Genomic DNA, 24,454 nt, shown 5'->3' with positions numbered 1-24,454 from the left:
GGGGTGCCGCAACCGACACGGGAGCGAGAGCTCGTAGGCTCGATCCCAGGCGAGGCTGCGCTAGCCGTGTTGGCTACCGAGACGCCGGCTGAAGACGTGCCGTGGCGTCGACTGCCGAGACTACCGAAACCGGCAGGCGAGCACGTTGCTTTGTGGTCGCGGTCAGCAGCGGATGAGCGTCGAGACGCGTGAAATGAAGCGGTGGGTCGTGAGTGTGCCGGAGGCCGTGGACAGCGCAGGTCGGTCCCTGGAAGCCGTGAAGCGATGGTCGGTGGGCGGATGGGATGATCAGTGAGCGATCGGATCGGTAGCGTGGACGGAAGCGGGACAGAAGCGGTCGCCGATCGATCGAGAGGCGAAGGGCGTTCGTGATATAGTCGTGATGAGTAGCGTCCAGGGGTAGCGTGCCGTGGTAGTGCTCGTCGATGGTGTGGTCAGAAGTACGTTGAACGAGCCACGGTGAATTGACGTTGTCGCATAGCGGTTCCTCGGTAGAACGGTACACCGGACCTTCAGCGATGGCTTAGAATATGGTCGTGCAAGTAGGTTGTCAAATTTGGGATGGTAAAAGGGCCGAATTACACCGAACATAGTGTTCGTTGTTCGGGTCTCCAGATGTAGAGGGGTCTAGGACATTTCGGTGCAGAACATTTCGGTGCGGACACTTCGGTGCACGGACGTTTCGGTGCACGGAATGCACAATGTTCCATTTATGCACACAGATAATAAATTAGGCACACAGGCCAATAAGTTAGGCAGGCTGGCGGAACCCCTGGGTTCCGCGGAGCCCCGGTTGAGAAACACTGCTCTAGAACCTTCTCAAAGCCACTTCACATTGCTCCTGACTCCTCACATATTTCACAATCACGTTCGCAAAACTTAGTGGCGAGGGGTAGAGATTGGGAGAAGGAGTTTGTCGACAACATCCTCTACCAGTGGCGTAGCAAAAGGGGGGAGGGTGTAGGGGGTTCAGACTCCCGCACTTCCCGTTATTTCGGTGCACGGACATTTCGTCCGTGCACCGAAATGTCCGGATCCTGTAGAGGGTGCGTTGTTTCTCTACATGAGCCCCGACCGGCGATGATGGCCACGGAGAGGCGATGACGGTGGCCTATCTCCATCGCCGCATCGCCGCGCCGGTGGAACGGAGGCTGGTGCTCCATGCGCGTGGCCATCTCCGTCGTTGTCCACGGCTCGCTACAAATAAGCTGCTCAACCCAACAATTTCTCAGCGCTTTTGCTTTCCTCTTGTATTTCGAAAGCATTACAAACACTGGGAAAGTCATAGCTGCTTCAAAGAAACTTAGGAGCTACTCTCCTGCATACGTGTGCTTAGGATGTAGAAGATCAGTGACAGCTCACAATGCGTTACCTGCGGGGCGTTCTGAAACAGTCGAATGAATCCGGCAAACCTCAAGCGATATCTTGCAACCAAGCAATAAAGAATTAATAAATTGTAACTAAACAATTCGAGTTTTTTTAAATGATAAGTATTAAATATAGAATAAGTTTTAAATACTTAAGTAACTAAATATTTAATTACATTTGAACCAGTTCGCTCACCCACTTCTATACAGTTGCCGCAGTATAATTGGTTCCTTGAGGTTGTGCTGGCACGATCATAGGTTCCCTCAAATAACATAAGCTGAGAACCGCCCGCTTGAAAAATCCGACAGAAGTCCATCAGGAATTTCTAAGGGTTTTTAAGGGTCCGCCAGGAATTCTTGACGGCTCCTCACCAAGGTAGCTTGAGGGACCATTAGAGGCACCTAACAGCCCGACAGCAGGCCTTCTGACGGGCCGAGGTGGGAACCGGCTCTCCACCAGGACAACCTAACGGTCACTTACGGGCATCCAACGGTCCACTAGGAGCCGTTAGGAAGCCTGGCAGCACATATAGCCGCTCAGTATTCCATTAGAATTATCCAATAACCCCATACAGATTGTGTGACTATATTATCAGACTGACTTGGTGGATATGAACCAGGGTGTATGCTGATTATATGCTAATATAATTAGGCCCAATTATACGCTTGAGACCCCGTATACTCCATTTGCATATCGTGTACGAACAACTTTTTTTAGCGCGCCGGTGTCCAGTGTGTCATTAAATTTCCATAAAAACTACACTTGATAAAAATTTGTGAGTTTACAATGACACTCCTGGAGGTCTTTGCCACCCAAACAATTGCCCCAACAGAAAACAAACCGACCCAACAAAAACTACGGAACAGAAATAGTAAGAAAATTTGTAAAAATTCTGCTTTAGCCCCGCCTGCTTGATTGATCACAAAGGAGCGCGCGCCAAATGTGCGTCTAGAGGAGAAAATGTCCCTGCCTTTTACCTTCTTTGTGATAAGATGGAATTGTCACCAGCATCAAGGTCAAAGCAGGGAAGCAAAAGGTAAAACCAAGAGGTGGAAACACATCCTCCTCAACCCGCACTTCCCGTGCGCTCCCCTTTGCGACAATCGAGCAGGCTGGGCTAATGCGGAAATTTTCCTAATTTTTTCGACTATTTCTGCTGCGATACTGTGCATAGTTTTGTTGGGGCTTTGGTTATCCGTGGAGGGCTTCATATTCCTGTAAAGAAAAGTGAGTTTCACCTGACAATTTTCAAAGTTAATTGAATTGACAGCAATAAATTTCCCCAATTAAAAAGTGTCCAAAGACTCCCTAAACGGCGGCAAAAGTTTCCAGAAGGTAATTGCCTAAAGTCCCACAATCCTCCGGCGAGTACGTCGCCAGTTAGAATTTTTTATCCCGTTATAACGGGATAAAAAATTCTAACTGGCGACGTGGCCAGTTGCCGTGGCGACGTGCCGACATGGCAATTTATTTATTGTTTTATTATTTTTTATTAAATTTTATTTAATTTATTTAATTTTATTTATATTTATTAAATTATTTATTTTTTCCCCAATTATTTGACACCCATAAATTGCCATGTCTGTAAGCGCGCTTTCGTATTTGGGATCGGCAGCGCCCCCAAGATCCCACCGCTCATTAAAACGGAACGGAAAAAAAAAAAGAGGAAAAGGGGCGGGAGCGGGACCGACCCAATCACGCATTTTGTCTTCGCAAGGTTATCTGTCCGCAGGCATCTGATAATCATGCACTCTTAGAAATGAACTTCACCGCACAGCACGCTCCTAGCCAACCATCATGTCGAATGATATCGTTATCTGCCCTGATTTGCTGAAAACGGAAGGCGTACGCCATTTCTGTTACAATTATGAACGGCATAAGTGTCACAAAAAAGGCGTAACATAAAAGCACTAGGCAGGTTTGAGGGAGTAAAAGGGTCCTTGTTTGTCGCCCGGCACGGGGGCTTTTATCGTTTTTAAAGTATGAAATACCGAACAGCCCAATTTTTAACTATTTTCTATAAAATCCACGTGCCATGCGAGAGTACCATAAGCATCCATAAAACGACTGGGAGCTTCACAGGTGGACGTCGCTTTCCGTATATCCGCCAGGCGTGGCGTGTCGGCAGTTTCAAAAATTTTCCTAGTCCTCCGTAAGACTTCTATGGTCTTGACGGAATTCTCTGATGGAATGAAGTGTTGCAAGAGAGAAAAAAACGCACGATTGCACTGCAGAAGAATGATTCTCGATGGATCTACAGAATGTCTAAACCAGAATGAGTAAGAAACACGACATTGCGGTAGTCTTGAGTTCATATCCCAAGCCATTCCTCGCGTCAATGTTGCGTGTGTGAGTAAATGAAATAAATTTAGACACCTCACCCCTTCTGTTTAACTACGGCAGCGAACTGGGCTATCGGATTCGCCAAAATCACGGAAGACAAGCTATAAGTATAGTATATGTGCTGTTTGCATCCACTTCCAGCTTGATGCCAATGCATCGAAGGAAATGGACACTGCCATCTTGAGTGAGGTCGTTCAGTTCTGGAGAGCGTTTATTTAATTTTGTACTTTTTCTGTTCACTTCTTGAAATGTAGCGCGCATTGTATATTTTGAAGTCTTGGAAACAAAGGTAAGAATTGAAGCAAGAGAAATCAGATTTTGTTATGACAGGAGTCGGAAAAGACAGAAAGAAACGAATTGTATTTTTACTTTTGTGGAGCTCCCTCCAGGCTATTAGACCCTTAGGTCCTATCAAACCACTAAACCGTTAGTCCTAGGGCCCTATCCTCGTCAAAAGTAATCAACCTCGATTACTTTACGTCACAAGCTGTAGGGCGGGGCTGCCACGGAATACTCCGCCCTTAAATCCCGCCCGTTTCAATTGAAATTTATACCTAGTTTTCCTTCGCAGCCTCTCGGCCCTAATGTCGGACCGTGACCCTATGTCATTTTGACGTAACAATGACGTAAAAGATTAGTTTCAAAGCTGAAAAGTAATCTAGCGAAAGAGGGTCGATTACTTTGAGCGGCGATGGGTTCCGTGATGGGTCCGCATGTGCATTTCCGTTTCTTGTGTTGTATAAAGTCTGTATGTGCTCGTCACAACAAAAAAATTCATATCTTTCTTCGTTTGTGTTTAATGATGAGAAAAAACCACCGCGTAACACCGTTTCTCTGCGCCGATCGCGGCATCGTATGCGTGAAAGCGGCGGGCTTTTCGAAGCGTCGTCCGAGCCGTACGTCGTACAATCAATGTTATTGCAACGTAGCCTATGCACACAAAAAACTCATCGATCAAAGTTCACTGTTTCTTGAGTAAAACTATCAATGCTCATTTGCGGTATCATTACCACCCCCACAGCTCACGAGCAAAAGAAGCATATTGCAATGCGAATTCGCATATCGAGCACACGAACACACAGAAAAATATAAAGGAAAGCTCATAAATAAAGCTCAAGATTTAAAGCACGAACCGATTTCTCATAAACGCGTTTACGGCTCGCGCCACACTGTCAGTTCGACACTTTGCAATGATCCTTCGCGCTTTTACCGTTTTGTCAGTTTTGTTGCCTGCCATCAGCGCCATCTCACGGGTACATACCGAATTATAAATACCAAGTACAATCACGGTGTCACACAAACATTGCCGTCTTGCACATCTGTACGTCAAGAAAAATGACAAACAGCAAAAAAGGATATTACGAGCGTGCTTTTCCACGCATTTTCCACGAAATTCAGTTTTACGCTGGTAGAGTTTTCTGTTTCCGACACCTAAGAACCTAAGAACCGAAGCAACAAGGCAGGGCAGGCAGATCACAGGTGTGGTCACTGATCTCTATGTATAAAGGCTGGATCGCGCATGGGAGAGGGGCTCGTGGGGGAGAGGCGTGCCTTCGGGCCGCCATGTTGGTGGGCCCTAAAGTGCTGTGTGTGCCCATAGAAAACAATGGGAGGCAACAGAGATTGTGAGTATTTATTGCGCTGCAAGCATTGGTCGTTGTTTGTCGTCACACAATTTTGTAAGGTGCCAGTATACTGATGTATCCTAACAGTGTTTCACAGGTGTCCTGCCGTTCGATTCTTAATTACGTTATGTTTTTCATTCCGAAACTAGACTGTCACTGCAGTGCAGCGCTAGGGATTGTACTACAGCACGTTTCCCAGCCAATATTTCAATAAGAAACGACTTGAGGTTAACAACAACCATGTATATAATATCCCGTACTGCGTTCTGGACAAAAATTGTTCCATAAAGAACGGTCCGGGAAAAGATATACTCGCATGGCAGAAAGAGATCGTTCTGTAGAATCACAGCCGTTGTTTTAGCCGTGTATGCGTTTAGTATGATTTATATCAAGCATCGCCTTAGAAAGAGTATTTTAGTAAACGACAGCGGTGCTTTGCCTCGCAAATATGGACACACCGAAGCAGCCCAAATAATTACTTCACGCAATTAGATCACACTCGTTAGGACAGTTAATCAGGTAGTGGTGTAAGCTTAATCAAAGTGGTAACACCTGCTTGAGACACAGGACTTATCTCTTTTTGAAGTACAGCCCTTCTGTGTTTGTTTGCTTCTTCCTTTATTTGTTCTGATTATTTGCAGGCGCGATTGTGCCAAACTGAATGTCCTTCTCCAGCACTCACGTGCTTTTGTTGAATACAACTGCAGCGTGAGAAAAGCTGCTTGGGGACGGGGTCCTGCTATCCAGTGCTGACTTTGTCGTGCTTGTTATGTGGAGCATGTTCCAAAAAATGCAGCTCCACGTATGGTCTTCAAATTGCAACAGGCTCAGTTGTCTCGCGACGTAAACACCCAATTATTATTAAATTGCAACAGGACTATTTGGAGCTTGAAACAGTTGTGATTTTGTTATTTTGGCCCTCGTGTACTCAAGTCTGTGAAACGCAAACAAAAAAGTTTAACACGATATGCTTTTGTAATGAAGATCACTGATGATGAGTAAAGAGAATATACGAGTTCAAGTTTATTCAATATTTTATATCATTCATTATATTATTCAACATTTTATGTCAAGTTTATGCAACATCAAGTTTATTCAAGTTCAAGATTTATTTCTTGCACTTATGCGTTTCAGGATACAATGAACGTGCAGGGAGGTCGCAAAAGGCTACATTTATTTATTTATTTATTTATTTATTTATTTGAGTACCCTCAGGGCTTTACAGCATTAAAGAGGGGAGCAGGATTATACAAAGCTGGTAAACACTAGTGGAACAGAAACAAGTTCAATAAAAGAAAAAAAAAGGAGAAAAAAAGAATTAACAATAATACTGAATGAACAAATATCACCACTACTCTACTGGAAACCCGGTATGCAGGTTTATTGTTTTGTGACCTTGCTACAATGGCAATATATATTTTAGGAATGACAATGATCAGGTACGCTCTCTAAATTTGTAGCATTCAATTTTAGGTTGGAATGAGCAATGAATAGCAACTTCCATCCTGATATTTTCTCATATATGTGAAATTTTAAATTTAATGTGATCGAATATGTGATAATATAACAATAATATATAAGAATATAATATGTGATAAATGAATGTGATCAACAGTAGATGTAAACAACATGAGTAGCCAGAGAAGGAGGAGGAGCACGTTGCAAAAAAATGCAGCTGCACATCTGAAACTCCAATCATTATCATCGTCATCTAAAAGGGAGTGTGGTAGCACTGCCGTGAAACCAGGCACGATTTCTGAAGATTTTCTATGACACTTTCCGCAGTTTGCACACTTTTCTGCAGCGTCAGTCTCTCTCATAGGAGTTACTTTTCAGTAACGGTGACTCCCATCTTACATTTTAATGTGCGAGGGCTCTCTTGCACTACACATGTACGGTTTCCAAACTGCAACATGACGATTTGGAGCTTGAAACTCGAGCCCTGGTGTACCCTGTCTATGAAATGATACCAACTGAATCATGTCTGAAACGTGATGTTTAATGGAAGATTGCTTTCTTGGTTGTGCATTCTGCGTGACAAAGATGTAACACGATATGCTTTTGTAAAGAAGATAAGTGATGTTATGCTCTATGAATGAAGAGAATATACATTTTTCAAGTTCAACATTTATTCTGGCATATACACATTTCAAGATACAATGAATGTGCAGGGAAGTGACAAAACAATACATTTATTGTTTTGTGACCTCCCTGCAATGACAATATATATCTCAGGAATGACAATGTACACGTACACTATGCAAATTTGTTGCACCCAATTTTCATACATGCTGAATTTTAAATTTTTGTTTTGCTACCTATGTGTTCAGTGTATTACAAATTGCTTAATGCAAATAACACTTTGTTAATTTCAAGGTTTTTGCTCCCATCTAAGATATTCCTATCCTGGAGGAACTGCCACTTCGACACCATAAGATATTCAGTAGGTTTCACTCTGGCAGGCCCTGCCACTGCAAATTTCCTGAATTGAAACCCTTCAAACTGTGTCATAATCTTAAATACGTCAATATTTCTGCAAGTAGTTGACATGCTGGATGACACTCCTCCTGCAGCTAAGGCAACTACAAAGAGTTCCTAGAGGCCGAAGGTAAACCTACAGCTGCATGAGTGTGATCAACAGTAGTGCATTCTCAATAAATAATTTTCTTCTTATAGCGTACATGTGCATGCCTATTAACTGGAACAATTATCACAGTTCCCTGACAAGTTTTAATTTCTGAGAGTGTACTGTAGAGGCTGCTTAGATCAACAACAGTTCATACAAGGTATTATATACTGTGAATGCCTTTAAAAATCCCATGTGACACATATGCCTTTACTTTCTGGAGGTGCTGTGGTAGTCAAAGTTTGTGGGCATTACGCAGGTTCTGCACCCATTTCTTGAGTATGTTGAGGCAGCTGTGAAGTAACCTGCATTGATGATGATTATTCCAATTTTTATGGTGCATCGACAACAAAAGAAATAATACATCAGAACATTGGTTTGGGTGCAACCAGTTAAAAATGAATATGTTGTTTAATAAATGCATTGGACAAATGTTAAAACATCAGTTTAAAACATGGTTTACAATCCCTGTATCTTCTAAAAATTAAAAAGATTAAAAACTATTCTAAAAAGAATTACAATCTCTAATTATTATATTGCTGGGTGAAGGAGCCTAAAGTCTAAGGTGTGTTTCTGATGTGAACATGTAAGAAAATATGCAGAACTGAGAGAGGCTAACCACAGTGCGTGCACTGAGGTTGTTCCTTCCTGTAAAGTAGAAACCAGTGGATGAGGAACGTGATACTTACCTGTACACCCAGCCGTATCACACTGCACAGATAATTCACTGGGTAGCCCTCATGACGAAACCTGTATTGAGAGACCACTTTTGTCTTAAAAACTGCTACAAATAGCACGACACGCTACAAATTATTACTATCGTAACAAGCTGGCGATACAGCTCAGACACAAAGGCGTTATTCAAGTCGCGCCACACCACCGTTACGTAGGATTCTTTGTCACAAATCAAACCAAGGCACAAAACAATACCAATACATGAAAAAAGGTGACAATCGTGGTCTCATTATGACGTAATACCGAACTTGTGCGTGAAGGTAATTCAAAGAAATGAATGTTGCACTTGCTTCCGCAGAGAACACCGTGTACCATGCTAGCAATGCATGCAAAAAAGCGCTAGAGTGCTTGCACATGTATTGATGACAACACTACCTGTGTAGTGTAACATGTTCTTTCAAGCATATTATGCACTCAAACTGTATTTGCCGCCGGGTAAAATGCAAGTGTGCTCGATTGTACGCCGGAAGAGCGATCAAGCAACCTGCATCCAGTGCTCGTTTTGGGCAAAAAAACACTTCATAATGGTCAACTAAATATACAGAATGGACGCCTATTTATTCCTTGATGAAGAGTGAGTCACCTGTATAAATTTAGGCCCTGTAACCTTGCCAGTACGGTTGGTACGACCGTAATTGCAAGAAGTTGCCATGATCGCTGCGGCGACTGTTGTGGGTACAGTAAGATGGCGGCCGGTTTCTTCACGCTCGCGCTCCCTATCCGCGATCCAGCCTTTTACAATCGAGATCAGTGGGTGTGGTCTTCGGATTCTCAGGAGGAAACACCGATAAGGCGGGTCGCTTTCCAAGATAACACGTGGGGCGATTGGTTGATAGAAGGTGTCAACCGCTTTTAATATTCACGCCTTTTTCGATTGTGCACCAATGACAGAAGAAATTTCAAGTAATCGAGGTAGATTACTTTGACCAGGATAGAGCCCCTATTGGAGATATCCCAAATTACGATAGGCCTAATGGTTCCATTAGGATAGGCTCTGATGGATTTGTCGATCGGGCGCTGTTCTAGAGGGTCGAATCATATGCATAATGCAGCATCCTTCGGTTGTTTTTGCAAATATATGCACAGGATGACGACAGCACGTGATGATGTGAACTAATAGTCCCCCGTTGTGTGGAATTAGCTGTGTGACCTAGTATTTAGTAACTCTAGCGTGACCCCGGCGGAACCAGACTCTCAGAAACATGCATGTTTGACGGCCCGGAGCACACAGCCAGCAAGAAGCCCGTCCCGGGTCGGGGGCCCGTGCAGGGCTCTAATCGGTAGTCAGTGTTTGAAATATAGCGGTAGACCCATAAAATCACACACATGGCACATATAATGTATAAGTCATGGAATGTCATAATGACCATTGGCAGTCACAAAACACTATATGACAGTGTTTGAAGCAGCGGTAGTCCCATAAAATCGATTCATGTTACATCATGAAAATAGTCATGGAATGTCATAATGACTGCTGATAGTCACAAAACACTATAGACACTGTTTGAACGAGCGGTAGTCCCATAAAATCGATTCATGGCATATATCATGGCATAGTCATGGAATGTCATAATGACAAGCAGTATAGTCATAAATCATTGCTCGACACTGATTGAACCAGCTGTAGTCATGCAGTCTAGTTATGACCTCTGTGTCCAAAATAGTCATGAAATGTCATAATGGCAAGCAGTAGTCATGAATCATCACAAAACAGTTTCAACTAGTTGTAGTCGTACAAAGTAGAGTTATGACCCCTCGTCAGAAATCGTCATGAAATATCATAAAGACAAGCAGTAGTCATGGATTCTTGCGTAGAATATTGCAGAGAGTAAAACTACTGTAGTAATAGAATTTGTAGTCATGATAAGAATTATGAATATATTGTTGCTTGGATTAAGTTGGTTGGTGCTGGATTAATTTGGATGACCATTGAATTAAATTGGGTTTGGGTAGAACTGGGATTAAATTGAGTAACCAATGGATTAAAATGAGCGGGAAAACCTGTAGCATCAAAAAGAATAGTTGGTGCACAATTGTCTGGCAGATTGGAAGCTGATGATGGCTTGGTCAGAGTACGCTGTTCTCTAAATGTGCTGAAAATAATTGTCAAGGACCCAGATGCAATGGCTGAAAAGGTGCAAGCCAAAAGGCTCATTATTACAGGTTATTATTACAAGCTCATACTGGAAAGGATCAACGAGACTAGCAAAAATGCTCAAAACTCGGCCAACAGCGTTATTTGCTCACTGAGGTCACCGTAGAGATACATTTCCTTGAATTGTGAAACAAAGCATCATAAAATGAATCAGCCGAACTGTGTGATCTGACAGGCCTATATTGGGTAGAGGTTCACAATAATACCGAGTGGAGTGACAGTCTTCTGTGGAACAAAAGCAGAAAAGTGCCGTAAGAACCTAGTTAAAACCAAAAACAAATTTAACTCCCTTGATAAGAATTAATTGCAGAACTCAGTAGGCATGATTTCTAATTCCAACTTTCTTCAAGACTTTTGCCTCTCTTGTCACAAATGCTAACAATTAAATGAACCGAAGCAGTGCAACTAAGTGTACGTTGGAACTCAGTTGCTGAGGCAAGGCACATGAACATCTAAAACTTTGCGAGCATCCTATATATAGTAGTTATTTTTGCGCATATGCATGATCTTCTGAATCCTCAGAAGTAGTTGGAACATCAGGTTCTAGAAATGTTCTTGTAATCATTTGCATTTCTGCAAAGGTTGGCTTTGACGTGGCTGCACAGATTTTAACTATTGGCACTGTTTGCACATGTTTTGACATTGTTTTGTTTGGTGGTGTCGCAGCGGGTTCAGCATCATTTTCATCTGCTGACATCACAGAGAGAACCTCCCTCAGCATTCTTGCAACATCCTGCCTTGTCTTCACACATAATGGGCTGCTGAGGCGGTTTGATACAGCTTCAACAAGGATCTTGCACTCATCTAATGTGGCAGATTCTTCTGCTTGTCCTTGACATCTCATCAGTGCTGATGGGCTGCAGACCTAAGACAAAGAACACAAACAAAATACACAATAAAGTTATATACAGATAGTCAACACGTTTTGTTGTTATTTTTGCTTTGGGCCTCGTAGCCAAATCTATTTTTCCTCTTTCTACATGTGTCTAAGTCACGATTGCTTCTGAGGGGCACACCGTAACTGCAGAAGAAAGTGTGTTTAAACATAATTAAATTCTACCACGGAACTGTATTTGTTGTACAAAGAAAACGTTATTATAATCAGGCAGGTGCTGAGTGTCTGTATTGCAATAAAACCTAAGAAGTCTAAGGAAATCCATTCAACAAACTAGATGAAAAAATTTTGTGGCATTTTGAAGGTTTGGTGACAACAAAAATGTGCCATTAAGCTATCAGCCCGTGAGACCCCCTGTCTACCTTCCTCTGTCTGGTTGTACGTGGTCATCCTTTGATTATGCTGTTACAGCACTGATCAGGGCATATGTTACATTAAAAAAGATTCCTGTTTTAACGACTGATTCCAAGTGATCACAGATCATTGTGCCAATAGCCAGAATGGGCTTGTGGAATGTTTCAGTTTCACAGTATGGTGTGAAACAGGCACATGCAAGTAGAGATGGGAGTAGCACAAGGCAGTCAGAACCTTGCCCTGTGTGCAGTTTCACCCTAGACGGAAATAGTATATCCAACTAGCTCATACCAGTTTTTTTTTACCCTCGTCTGATCCATATGTCATACTGAATAAGCATATTCTAGCACAAATCATGTTTCCTATATATGCTGGAAGTTTGACTATATGCAATATGCATATTCATCAAGAATTCATTCAGGTGATGTCAGTTACTGACTATGCTAAATTAATTAACTGGATATTTCTAAAGAGTGCGGCGTCATTGTCCTGTGCTGTGAACTAGAGTCCTGCACGGGCCGACATTTCCGGTCACGACCCAGCCCGGGCGCATCGAAAAATGCCCCAGCCCGGACCTGTTTTTATGCGGCCCGATGGTTCAGTGAGTATAGCCCGGCCCGGTGACTCGGCGAGTAGATCCTGCCCAAGTATTTCCAGCCGTGACATACGCGTTTCTAACGCTTATCAAATAAATTTATAAGTAAATTTATAAGAACAGAAGACAAGGCCACAAACATATAAGTGCTGGCGGTTTAACACCGCAACAGCACGAGCCCAAATTCAATCCAAAACACACGCGGTCAAGGGCGTCATCATTACACTATCAAACTTTTGTGGAGGTTAGCTAGAGGATGCTGTCGACAAATTACTTCTCCAAATCCCTATCCCTCTAACCAAGCTTAGCACATGTGATTGTGAAATATGTGAGGAGTCAGGAGAAATGTGAAATGGCTTTGAGAACGACCACGAAAGGGTTGAATCATATGCATTATGCAATGTTCATTGCTTGTCTTTGCAAACATCTGCAACTTTGCATCTGCCCAGGGATGACACAAGCACATGATGACATGAACTAATAGTCCTTCATTGTGTGGAATTAGCTGCGAGACCGGGACAAGCCTGACTCTCGAAAACATGTTTGTCGGCCTGGACCCGGCCCGGAACATATAGCCAATAACAAGCCCAGCCCCGCCCGCAGGCCGGTGCCCCATGCCTGTGCGGGGCTCTACTGTGAACTATCGCTGATCCTCAGGTAGTATACACAGATAGTTGGTCCTATGAAATGTAATGACAAAATCTTACCTCAGTGTCCTCCTGTGGATGCCACTGAATATCAGTACCATCATCATCATCATCATCTGGTCTTGCACTTGATGGTGGTGTGGCGGTGTCCCATAATGCAACTGAATGAATGTGCTTGCACATGTTCATGTGCACAAGGTTGTCAGGGCATGAACATCTGTAGGCATGTATACAAGCACTGCATGGTCGACATATAATTCTGCAGCTTGTGTTACAGATGTCAGCTGTCATTTTCGTCACCACATAGTGTGTGCCAGGAAAAGACTGAGATTTCACTTTCCATTGACCAATGTCTGCTTGGTGAACATCATCTGGCTTTATCTGCTCTCCTCTCTTGTGTCTGCTGTTGATGGCTGCCAGGTACGAGCAGGGCTTTTCCATTGCCAGCTGAACAACGTGTTCAAATGTTTTGTCTCGTGTTAACCGAAGGAGAGTGGAGATCAGTTTGTCAACTCTTTTGTTCTTCTTGCCATCAAGGTAGCAGCACTTAAGAACCCGGTGGAATACCTCGAGATGCATATTTTCGTTTAGCCCGGTACCAGTTCTATAACAGTATGCCCATATCTCTGGTCGCCCAGCATACATTTTTTCAAAATATTTCCTGAAGTCCTGCACGTGTTCTCCTTTGCAATCATTGAGGAAGGCGTCGAGCAGCTTTTTGAAAACATCTACATCCGTCTCTGAGAGAAGAGTGCGTAGTACCTACCAAAGGTAAGGAAATAATTTTAGTCTCATTTGTACACAGAGTTATAGGCCTGAAGAAAATGAGATAGAGGGAAGTTCATTTGGAGCAGTCGTGTAGAACGTGAAGAGGAAAATCGTTCTTGAGGGTTTTGTGCTTCTTTGTGTCAAACATACACACTTTTTATACTTTGAGCCTGAAATTTTCGGGACACATTTTTTTTCTAAATTCGGATGGTAAAAATCGGGCAAATAAACATGTGCTTAAGGCCTGTGAATTACGATGGAAAAACTTCCAGTATGCTAAATCCGGTGGAGAAATTGGGCTCAGTCGCTCAAACTAACTGTACTGGTTTGGTACAAATGGTGATGCAACTGCATTTGCTGCCAAACAAGTTGGTGTGCATTCCTACAGATATTTCAGTGAGGGCATTTTGCTGCGTAAAATTCGGGTTACACCGTACACAGGCAACTTCAATTCGGGGTGCAAATTCTGTGAAGAATCGGGTTAAACTCTAGGACTTCAGGCTCTATACTGTGCATGCTACCAAACCCCCAAGCAAGAAATGACTGAGATCAGTATTTAGGCACTTCTGTAGTGTGTGTGATCAGACTTAGTTTTGAAAGCCAATGGAAAAAGTGTAGAAGTAGGTAGAGAGTTGATAATGTTCATTGTGAACATGTTTGGCTTTATTCATAATACTATAAACACGCACACTAGATATAACATATATGAAATTGGTTGTGGCACTTTGATGATTGTGGTCATGCGTTGTACCATAATATTGTGGGAAAAAAATAATTACTTATATGCATTGTAATTGTGAAGATAGCATCCCTTGAAGACACCTTTGAGTGAGGCTATGACATCGGAGAACGGAGCGTCTATGTGCCATTTCCCCTAATTCTAAGGAACTTGTGACATTGTTGCAACTGAATCCCATTGTGGAAGGGATGCACGCTCTGACGTCATAGCAGAATGAGTCTCGGAATCCACTGATACTGATTTTTTCCGTGTCTGTTACCCTCCTTGCAGTAAAGCTTGGGTTGAAAGTTCTCGGTAATGCATCGTGTATAACTGTCTTGCCCAATGTAATTTTGGTCAGAATGTCACCACCCATTCATTATCTTACTAGACACAGAAGAAAATACCTTCTCTGTCATTCTGCATACAGTGAGGTGTTTCTTATTTGAGTATCTCAGTGTCGACTCTTTACCATCTGAATTTTGAATCTGAACCAACTTTTGGACAAGCGCACAGCAAGCTGTAAAACATGCATAATGTAAACCCCCCCGAGACTAGGGGACACAAAGGGGCAGACAAGTCTGGTCAACAAACGCAAGAATAGTCTTAATTGTTTGTTGTCCTGTCCAAGCTTATCTAATATTCCCTCACTTTTTACTGTGCCACTGGTACGTACCTTATACACATGTGCTTGATGTTCTTTACAAGAAATGTACTTGGCGATATTCTTCCTCCAGCACCTGTCTATGTGCCATTCACACAGCAGCCTTTTCTGGACGGGGCCCATGGTCTCCTCCCAGGCTTTATAGAAGGCAGGGACACTGTCACTCATGAAGACCTTTGTGTGAAGTGGTCCAGTTTCTTCTTTGATGCATTTGTAAAACAACTTGAGGGCAACACAGTCTGTCCTATTAGATATGCAGTAAGCAAGTGGCACACCTGCTCCAAATTCATCAACACATAGTAGTGCAACCAGTTGAAAGTTGAAGCCTGTAAGAAATCAGAATTTCATAAGAACTCATAGGCATGGAAACCATAGCCAACAATAGCATGAGGCATAATAGAAGCCAAGTTGAACATAAAAGGTGTACCGATGTGCACAAATAATTTAATAATGACCGAGTATTGTACATCAATTACAGTACTGTATTTTCCGGCGTATAATGCACACCCCTAAAAGCGGGCCGAATTTAAAAAAAGTTCCATGTATAACGCGCACCGCAATGTTGCTACAAGCTTCTGCACTGCCACCAGTGTACACAATAAACCAAGGCGGTGTATCATATCTGCATATGCATTATTTGAAGCACATTTAGTCAAAGCCGTAAACTCCAATGCAACAGAATCGGTGTCATACAGTATACTTCAGTCACCTCTCCCCTTTCGGTTTCGCGTCCTTTCTCAATCATGCCAGCCATCTGAAAAGATATCAGAGATCAGATATCTTTTTATGAAGTCCGGTGCCATTTTGCCGGTTTTGTCAACTGACCCTAAGAGATCCGGGAGAAAGTCACAGCACACCCTGGAAGCGGCTAGAATTTGTACATCACCGACCTGAGAAAGAACTCAGCAGGAAAATATTTACATGTATAACCCGCGTTATACACCGGAAAATACAGTAGTTGAACGTTGATAACAGTTCTGTGCCCCAGCCACAGATATTTTTTATGAACATAACAAAGGAAGGCATGCGAGCTGGCGTGACGGTGAAATATATTTTTGTTTCATTTAATTAAATAATTATATGTTACATATAGCTACAGTCGACCCGCGTTTATCCGGACTTCATTTATCTGCATCCTGCGCTATCCTGACAAAAAAGCATGGGGACGGATTTCTCCCCATGTATTTCGCCCTTGTTTATCCGGACTTCATCTTCCGGACTCGGACGAGAATTCCAGGGAACAGAAGTGACTAATACCCAACAATCGGCTTCAGTTATCCGGTCATTGTCCAGGAATGACATTTGGCCCACACCTAGTCAAGCAAGGTCGAGAACCCTGGTCGTGGCCTCCTTTTTACTGACACAAAGACGGTGTTGCTAGGAAGAATTTTCTCCCTTTCCAACTTTGCACGTTACACAAAAGTAAACCACTGAGCAGTCTGGTCATTTTAGACTGAGAAGGTCCGCAACAAGGAGCCCTGCGCTGCAATCACAGATGACGATATCGTCAGTGTCGTTGCTTCCGATAGTGTTCAAGAAGAATCTGACGATGAAAGTGTGGATGCACCGGCTGTGACGGTAGAAAATGCGCTGGCGGCACTGAGAACAGTCCTATTATTTTTCGAGCAACAGAACAATATTTCGCAAGTAAATGCCATTAGCAAGAACTGGATGCGTGTATTAGAATGAAACAGATGACAATGGATAGTTTTCTGCGTAATGGTCAATAAAGATGTCCTTTTAGGATCACTTTGGATTTTCGTGTTTCACTTATCCGGTTCCCCCGCTATCCGGACATTTCCACAGGAAACGGAGCCGTCCCGATAAACGCGGCTCGACTGTATAAAGAGTTTGCTAACTGTCCAATTATTACGGCATTACAACACTGTTCAGCAGAGTTATTTTTTAAACTCTGTGTTAGCGCCCTGAAGCAACTGCTCCGTCCAAGTTCTGTGGTGTCAACCAGTACCACTTTGTGTTTTGTACATCTCCGGTTTTTTTTTCTTTCAGAAAAAGTCCATGTGATATGATTGCTGGAAAGACTTAGGCTGGGTGTTTCTCAAAACACCCTACAGCTTACTAATCTAGACCTCAACCCTAGTATAAATAATTAGACTGTTCACTAGTCAATTATGCAGACATGTTAGGACTATGTATATTACAAATTATAGCCAATTATGGGAGGCTCATCTTATTTTGGAAGGAGGGGAACTGAGCATCAGCAACACATCGATTGGCCTGTCAATGCAGGAAAGTGTATTTTTGTAGGGTTTCAAAGTGTAAAAGTATTGTACTGTCAACAAAATGTTATTAGTGTGCCATCCATGTGTGTTGTCCTTCATGTTTTTTGTTGTTTGTTTTTAGTGGCAGTTATAGCTAGGTGCCTAATTAGTTAATTGAGTGGAATTAAATGAAAAATATGGGTGACCAGAGCACATAATACTGAAAAAAGAAAGATCTTTCATTCATGCAGAGCTCATCATCGCCTTAGAAATTGTTAGTGCATGTAAACGTAAACATTGGTTTTTCTTCTTTTTTTTACCACACAGAAGGGTGTACCGTTCCCAGGATAAATCATTCACTAGAATACACACAGTGGCTTTGAGCTCTCTGAGGCTTTATGCATGCATTGCCAACTGATGTTAGAAAAGACATCCGCTGCAGTTTGGGAGAACAATACCACCTGTTGGCCTGTCACCAGTAAAAACAAAAATAAAAAGTGTGCACCTCGCTACTGGGTTTATTTGGTGACAGTGCAGTCTCTCACCTATTTGGACAGTACTGAGTAGAAATAACCCGCACATTTCAGTTGCCCATTCGCCATGAAAGCGACTGAGCACCGACAACGGCAAGTCTCTGCATGTTCGACAAAGCCCTAGGTTTTTCTTATCGTTTTCGGTAAAACGCACATGCCAGTTGTCGCCGCGTGCTGGCATACGAGTTGCTGCAGTGCAATGTTGGTTTCTACGAAGATCAACGAAGACGAATCACAAAGTAGAGACAAAATTTACCCTTGTCATACTGTCAAGGATTTGCAGTCAAGCATTACAAATTCCACTGCCAAACTGCCATGTAGGGACCCAACATACAATAGCTTAACAAAAAAAAAACGAAAAAAAAAAACAAACACTCAAAACGAATAACTGAACAAGAGCAGGGAAGGATAACGGCCGTATTTTCGTTACCGTTTCCATTTTCGTTACTGCTAGATTTTCGATTCCGTTATCTGTTTCTGATACCAGCGTTCAATTTCGTTTCCGTTCCGTTCTGTTACTGTTTCTGGTAATGGAACAGCCGACGCAAAACTGCGGGAGGGCAGCCTGTCCAGCTATGTCAGCACCATGTTTTGCTTCGGTGTCACGCGTAGACACTACACAAGTAATTTTACGTCATTGGGATGCGCACATCTTGCAAAGAACTTTTTACAAAGAATTTTTAAAGAAGTGTAGGAACATGTCCTCAGTTAGTCTTCTGTCTCCAGTCACTCTGAGTCCAGCAACCCAGGATGGGCATAACCTTCATCCAATGTCGCATTCATAGGCGGACACTTTCAGTCGTAAACAATACTGCCATTGCCACGGTGAAAAGAAGAAAGTAAAAAATAAAAATAATAAAAATCATATGCTGTCATCCTCGTGCTATGGTGGAGTAGAGTGCGTGGAATCTATGTTGTTTAAGTCTAATGTCTCGACGCCATACAGGTAATGTCACGAGTCGGTAAGCGAGTACTGCACAGTCGATATCCAACATTGCGCTTTGTTTCCAGGCTGTCGTGTAGTATTTAGAGTATTATAGGGAATGTCATCAAAATACAAAAAATAAAATTAAAAGCCACTGAAATGTCATTGCATAACAGTAATAGCCATTACCCGAATTCAATACCGGATGATAATTTTTCGTTTCCGTTTCTATTTCCGGTAATGGAGCACAGTGATATGCGTTTCCATTATCGTTACCATCTCCAATTTCGGTAATATACCGTTTCTGTTTCTGTTACCATTACTGTTACCCTTCCTTGAACAAGAGCAGAAGAAGAAATCATGAGTACCTTCCTGCAAGATCGAAAGCTTTCTTTAAAAGGGATACATAACGCTGTTACAACATGTAATAATAATAAACTGTCACAATGAGACAATGCACACAGACAGGGCAGTCTTTTTCCGATGCTTAAAGAAACCTAAGGTTCCCATGCACCATCAGTTGATGGAACACAGAGAAATATGTAATAACAAATTCTGAAAGTAGGCAGCAATCAACTGGAAGTTTTGTGAATGTTTTGTCATATTGCAGGAGAGTACTCAGTACAGGACAGGAATAAAGCATATAGAATAAAAGCGGAACATAAAATGCAGACTGCAGCAAGTGACAAGTTGTACTTGTAATGTTGGCAGCATGTTAACCGCATTCTTTTTTCTATAAGACATGAATTTCTCAAATCAGAGCTCTTTATAGGAGTCATACAAAGTGCCACCTATGTGTCCAGGTACATACCCACACTTAAATATATTTACATGCTGTAACAGCTTCCAAACAAAGCTCAAAATGTAGGATATGGTCTTAACTTTAAAGGAGTACAGAGGGCCATCGAAAAAAATTTCAGATTAAGGCGTCTGATGAAAGCGTGTGTGTCATTTTACCGAATAGCGCAAAAGGTTTTGATGTGTGCAATTTGTTTCCAAGAAAAAAAACTCACATAAACATGGCCCTGCGCGTTCACCCATAGCTCACCACTCCAGGTATAATGAGGATGAGAAGGTATGATGCCACATCACCGATGACGTTATAAGGAGAACTCGTTCTGGTTCGCCGGTCAGTGGAGGTCAGCGCCTTGTCCCTTTGCCGCCGTAAACCAGTTTTGCCAGTTCTCCCGGAGAATTGGGGATAGAAGGAGCGGATGAATCATTACTGAGCCAGGAAAAAGGCTTTTTCAGAACCCGGAACAGCCGAATAGCAGACGACAGCAGAGTAGTAGACAACATTTCTCTAGACCAATCATCGAGCGTTCTCCTTATACCGTCAGCGCGAGGTTCCAGGCTGATCACAGGCTGGTACTGCTCTTCTCTGATTGCGCACGGCCGCTATTTGCGGCGCATTTTAAATTAAATTTCTGGGATAATTATGACTCTGTGGTGTGAATTACTTTGCATGGTGCATCTTACTGGCCTACTTAACAGTTTTATAGGAAGAAAACAGGATGTTAAAAATGGCTTCTGTGCTACTTTAAAAGTCATAGTGCAGGAGAGCATGCATTACTGTAAACTTTTTCACCTGAACCTTTAACCAAAATGTATGAAGTGGCAGTATACATAGAATGACCCACCTGTGGTGCCGTGTGTAGAATCTACGCACACTTTCTCAGTGCCCAAATGCCTTAACAATTGTTTTTGCACACCTGTCATGAGCACTAGCAAGAAATCCTCATCTTGCAACAAGTCAGTGTTTCCTCGTTGAAAGACAGTAGGGTCATCCTTCTCGCCTTGCTGCTTGAAGAAAAGCACTGGATTGTTTGTTTGTGATCTCATAGAACTGACCCACAGGGCAACGCTATTGTGATCGTCTTCGTGCTTCCTCTCATCATAACATATTTTATAGTCCATCATGATGTTGTGCAGGGCCTGCCTTGCGGTGAGGTGAATCGTTTGAAATGTGTCGTCCAGCATGCCCCGGATACCGTCAAACGCAACACTGGGTGCAACATCGTCACGTAGTTTTCCTGATATAAGAAAATAGTTTGTTTAAGGTAAAAAAGAAAGACCTTCCAGTATAACATAGTGTTTTACAGGGATCTGCACTGACTTCATTCCAAAGTAATAACCTGTTACTTACCAGCTATTATTGCATCTTTCCCTGTTTTCGTCAGTAGGGTATGACACAGCTCAAAGTCATGTCCATAATGGGAAGCTTGAAAGACAACTGAGACCTTGCCATTTTGGAATATTGCAGACATATCTGCAAGGCAGGTTGACCCACACTTGACTGACCCTTGTGATTTTATGGATCTTTTCCGGTGCTGTGTCTTCTCTATAAAGGCTCCTGATCGGTTACAAATATAGTAACACTTTGAACCTCCATCTTTCAATCTTTTTTTTCCTGTGCGTTTAATAAAGTGGCTCCTGGTTGCCTTTTGCATTTCTTCTTTCCAGGCATGAAAATCTGAAATCAGTAAAGTTAAGCAATGTACTCAATTTCAACACAACTATGCCATTCATAATACTAAACCATGTGCGGCAAGATACGTGCAAATGGTAGGTGTGTGCAACAGAGCATGAGACGTATATACTTACCAGCTTCAGAATTGAACTCGTGAGTTTCATAGTTCACTTGGAAGTTATGTACATCCACATGATGCTGCCTGAGAGGGTGCAGCTGAGAAAATGTCGACTGGCACTTGTTGCACATGTACGCTATGTGAGCCGAATTTGTTGCCATTTGTTAATTGGGAACCTGAGTAACAGCTAGAGCGGAGCATGGAACAATATTGTACAGACGACCCCACTTTTTGCACCGAACATGCACATGACATCATTCGCAGGTGTTACTAAAACGTTCCCTCACCTGGTGCCCATCGACGGACGTCCAACAAGATACACAGCTTTCTTGAGAGAATATTTAGCTATGGTGGTGGTGTGATGTTGGGTGTTCTATGCGAGGTTTTCATGGTACGTTACCAGTGCATCGCGGGTGATCCGACGTGTCGCTGGAATATTTAGCTAAACCGCCATCCGCAAGCGTGTCCGCAAGTCTGTTCGCGGCATGGTTCGCGAGGCGAGGCGTGAGCACCGTGAGCACACCATTGAGCAGACCACTTCTGCCACTTCTATAGCTAGCGAAGAGCCAAGCCAAATCGCCAAGCCCCCCAGCGGCAAAGACGCATGGTGCGGAACATAGGCGCCGACTGCGAGGGGGCGCGGGGGCCCTTGCCCCCCCCCCCCCGGAACATGAACTAGGGGGGGCGCCGCCTCCCCCGGGAAGTCCCGCTAAGAGACTGACACCAACCTTTGGGGCTCGGCGCGCCCGGGTCAAAAGAGCGACGAGGCACCAACCCCAAAAATGCATCTTGCAATTTGTAAAATATGTATCCGCCCACCATACTCATCACAGTAGAAAGTAAGACAAGAAAGAAAAACGCAACACATAGCCTGAATTTCGCCCAAAGCAATCAGATCAATGAAACGAAGCAGTCGAAAAGGTACCAGCAGCTGCCAGTGAGGTGTAACAGTAGAATCTTCGGAACGCATATCCGTTGGGAGCGGGTTCAACTCCCGCTGCTCCATTTCATTGACCATATTCATAATATGGCGCGCATTTCGGGTCAAACACCGAGGATTCAATGCGTTTTGTTCCTTTTGCAGTCAGTTTTCAAAGGCGTAATGCCTTCAGTTGTGCACATGTTCACTGTTTACGTTCTCTCTGTTTTTTCTTTTTTTTCTGTTCTTCCTTCCTCTTATTTCTATACGAGTTCTGCATACATCATAAGATCCCGCCAGAGTGTGTGATTCTTCAGCTTTAGTTTTGTGTTCTTCATTTTTCTTTTTGTTTCCTTTTGCTTTCTTTTTTCTTTGCCTTTTTTGTCTACCCCATTTCACTCTTTTTTTGGAATAACACACCGACATCCATCTGGCTTACCTTTCTTTTTTTTTCTTAATAAACATACCCCCCCCCCCCCCCACAGTACTTATTTCGCGGTGCGCCCTTGTCCCCCTGGGAAAATGAAAACTCTCCGCCTCTGGTGCGGAACACGGTGCCACGGTGCGGACGGAGGATCGCGGCGCGACTTTCAAAAGGTTAGTGAAATTTCACTCTTACCGCACCGAAAATGCCGGGGAAAAAAGCGGACGAGCGAATGCTACAGTGCGATGAGTGTAGGCGCTGGATGTATATAGAGGAGACAGACTTCGAGAGTTCTTTCTTTCTTTTATTGCTCACAAACAACGAAAAACAACATACAATAATAAACAGGACTGCGAGGGCAAGCCCTGTGATATAAACAAGCCCTGAGTTATAAACAAGCTGTAGAGTCGACGGACAGATTCGAATGCAAGATATGCAAAAAGTTCCTGAGGTACGACCAGAAATTGAGCGACCAACGCGAGACCCTCACGAGTATGGAAGAGAGAAACCAGACCCTCGGCAAAATAGTAGAAAGCCTAACAGCACAACTCGGGACCCTTTCGGAAAAGCTCACCACGCTGCAAAACGACGAACTTCGAGCGCAACCCAAGAGGCAAGTCAAGGAAACACCGTAAAATCTGCAAAATGCGAGACAAAAACGGAGATAATCGAATCCTTAATCAACAGAGTGGAGACGCACGAAAAAGAAAACGGGGAGCTTCAAGCAGCAAAACAAATGGCGGAAGGCAGAGCTAACACGGCGACCAAGGATCGATGTGAACTCCACACGTGAACACCCCCAGAAACCATCCATGGCAAATGACGTCGCCTCAAACAGTCAAGCGAGAGAAAAGAACACTGCGGAAAGAGATCGACGCCCAGGGGCAACCCAAAAGTGTGTCACCATAATAGGGGACTCGAATGTAACAGCCCAGTTAACCATAAATGTCCCTAGGATGACTGCAAGACATCCTTACCAGGATATGTGGACTACCTGTGGACGTCCACAATCCTCTCCATAATGTCAGAGTGGACATCCCATGGATATTAAAACAAGCATCCATATCGTGTCACTGGGATGTCTTCCAGAGACATGATCTGGTACCTTGTTGGGACGTTTTTTATATTATGCTAGGTGTATATATGTCACGGAAACCAGGTGTGCCGTATAATGGCCTCACAATCTCACTGGGTCTGCTTCGCGATCGCACCAAGTGGGCTTTCACCTCCGTCGCTAGATCGGGAGGGCTAGGCTTACTTCCACTGGCAAAAGCTAAATGCAGCCACAGTGTCCGATGTATCACCGTTCCGACAAATACAGAAGAAGTGGGCGGACTGTCCCCGGGTCAA

At 43.3% G+C, this 24,454-nt stretch overlaps 1 protein-coding gene and 1 long non-coding RNA gene across 2 annotated transcripts; both read right to left on the bottom strand.

Annotated features, from left to right (window-relative positions):
- Positions 1-8,043: 8,043 nt before the first annotated feature.
- Positions 8,044-9,681, bottom strand: LOC135396661 (uncharacterized). The gene is made up of 3 exons (XR_010423490.1): positions 9,281-9,681; positions 8,652-8,712; positions 8,044-8,267 (listed from the first exon to the last, which is right to left on the bottom strand). It is a non-coding gene; the product is annotated as an uncharacterized LOC135396661 (long non-coding RNA).
- A 332-nt stretch (positions 9,682-10,013) lies between these two features.
- Positions 10,014-22,290, bottom strand: LOC135396660 (uncharacterized). Its single transcript, XM_064627750.1, has 7 exons — positions 22,049-22,290; positions 21,778-21,948; positions 21,320-21,646; positions 20,814-21,206; positions 15,506-15,819; positions 13,404-14,105; positions 10,014-11,717 (listed from the first exon to the last, which is right to left on the bottom strand). Exons 2-7 carry the CDS (start codon positions 21,920-21,922, stop codon positions 11,337-11,339), a joined length of 2,262 nt encoding a protein of 753 aa, XP_064483820.1. The 5' UTR covers positions 21,923-21,948; positions 22,049-22,290; the 3' UTR covers positions 10,014-11,336.
- Between the last annotated feature and the right edge of the window lie 2,164 nt (positions 22,291-24,454).

The sequence above is a fragment of the Ornithodoros turicata genome, chromosome 6, assembly GCF_037126465.1.
Source record: "Ornithodoros turicata isolate Travis chromosome 6, ASM3712646v1, whole genome shotgun sequence".
In the NCBI taxonomy this organism is placed as follows: Eukaryota; Metazoa; Arthropoda; class Arachnida; order Ixodida; family Argasidae; genus Ornithodoros; species Ornithodoros turicata.
This window is presented reverse-complemented; position numbering and strand designations above follow the sequence as displayed.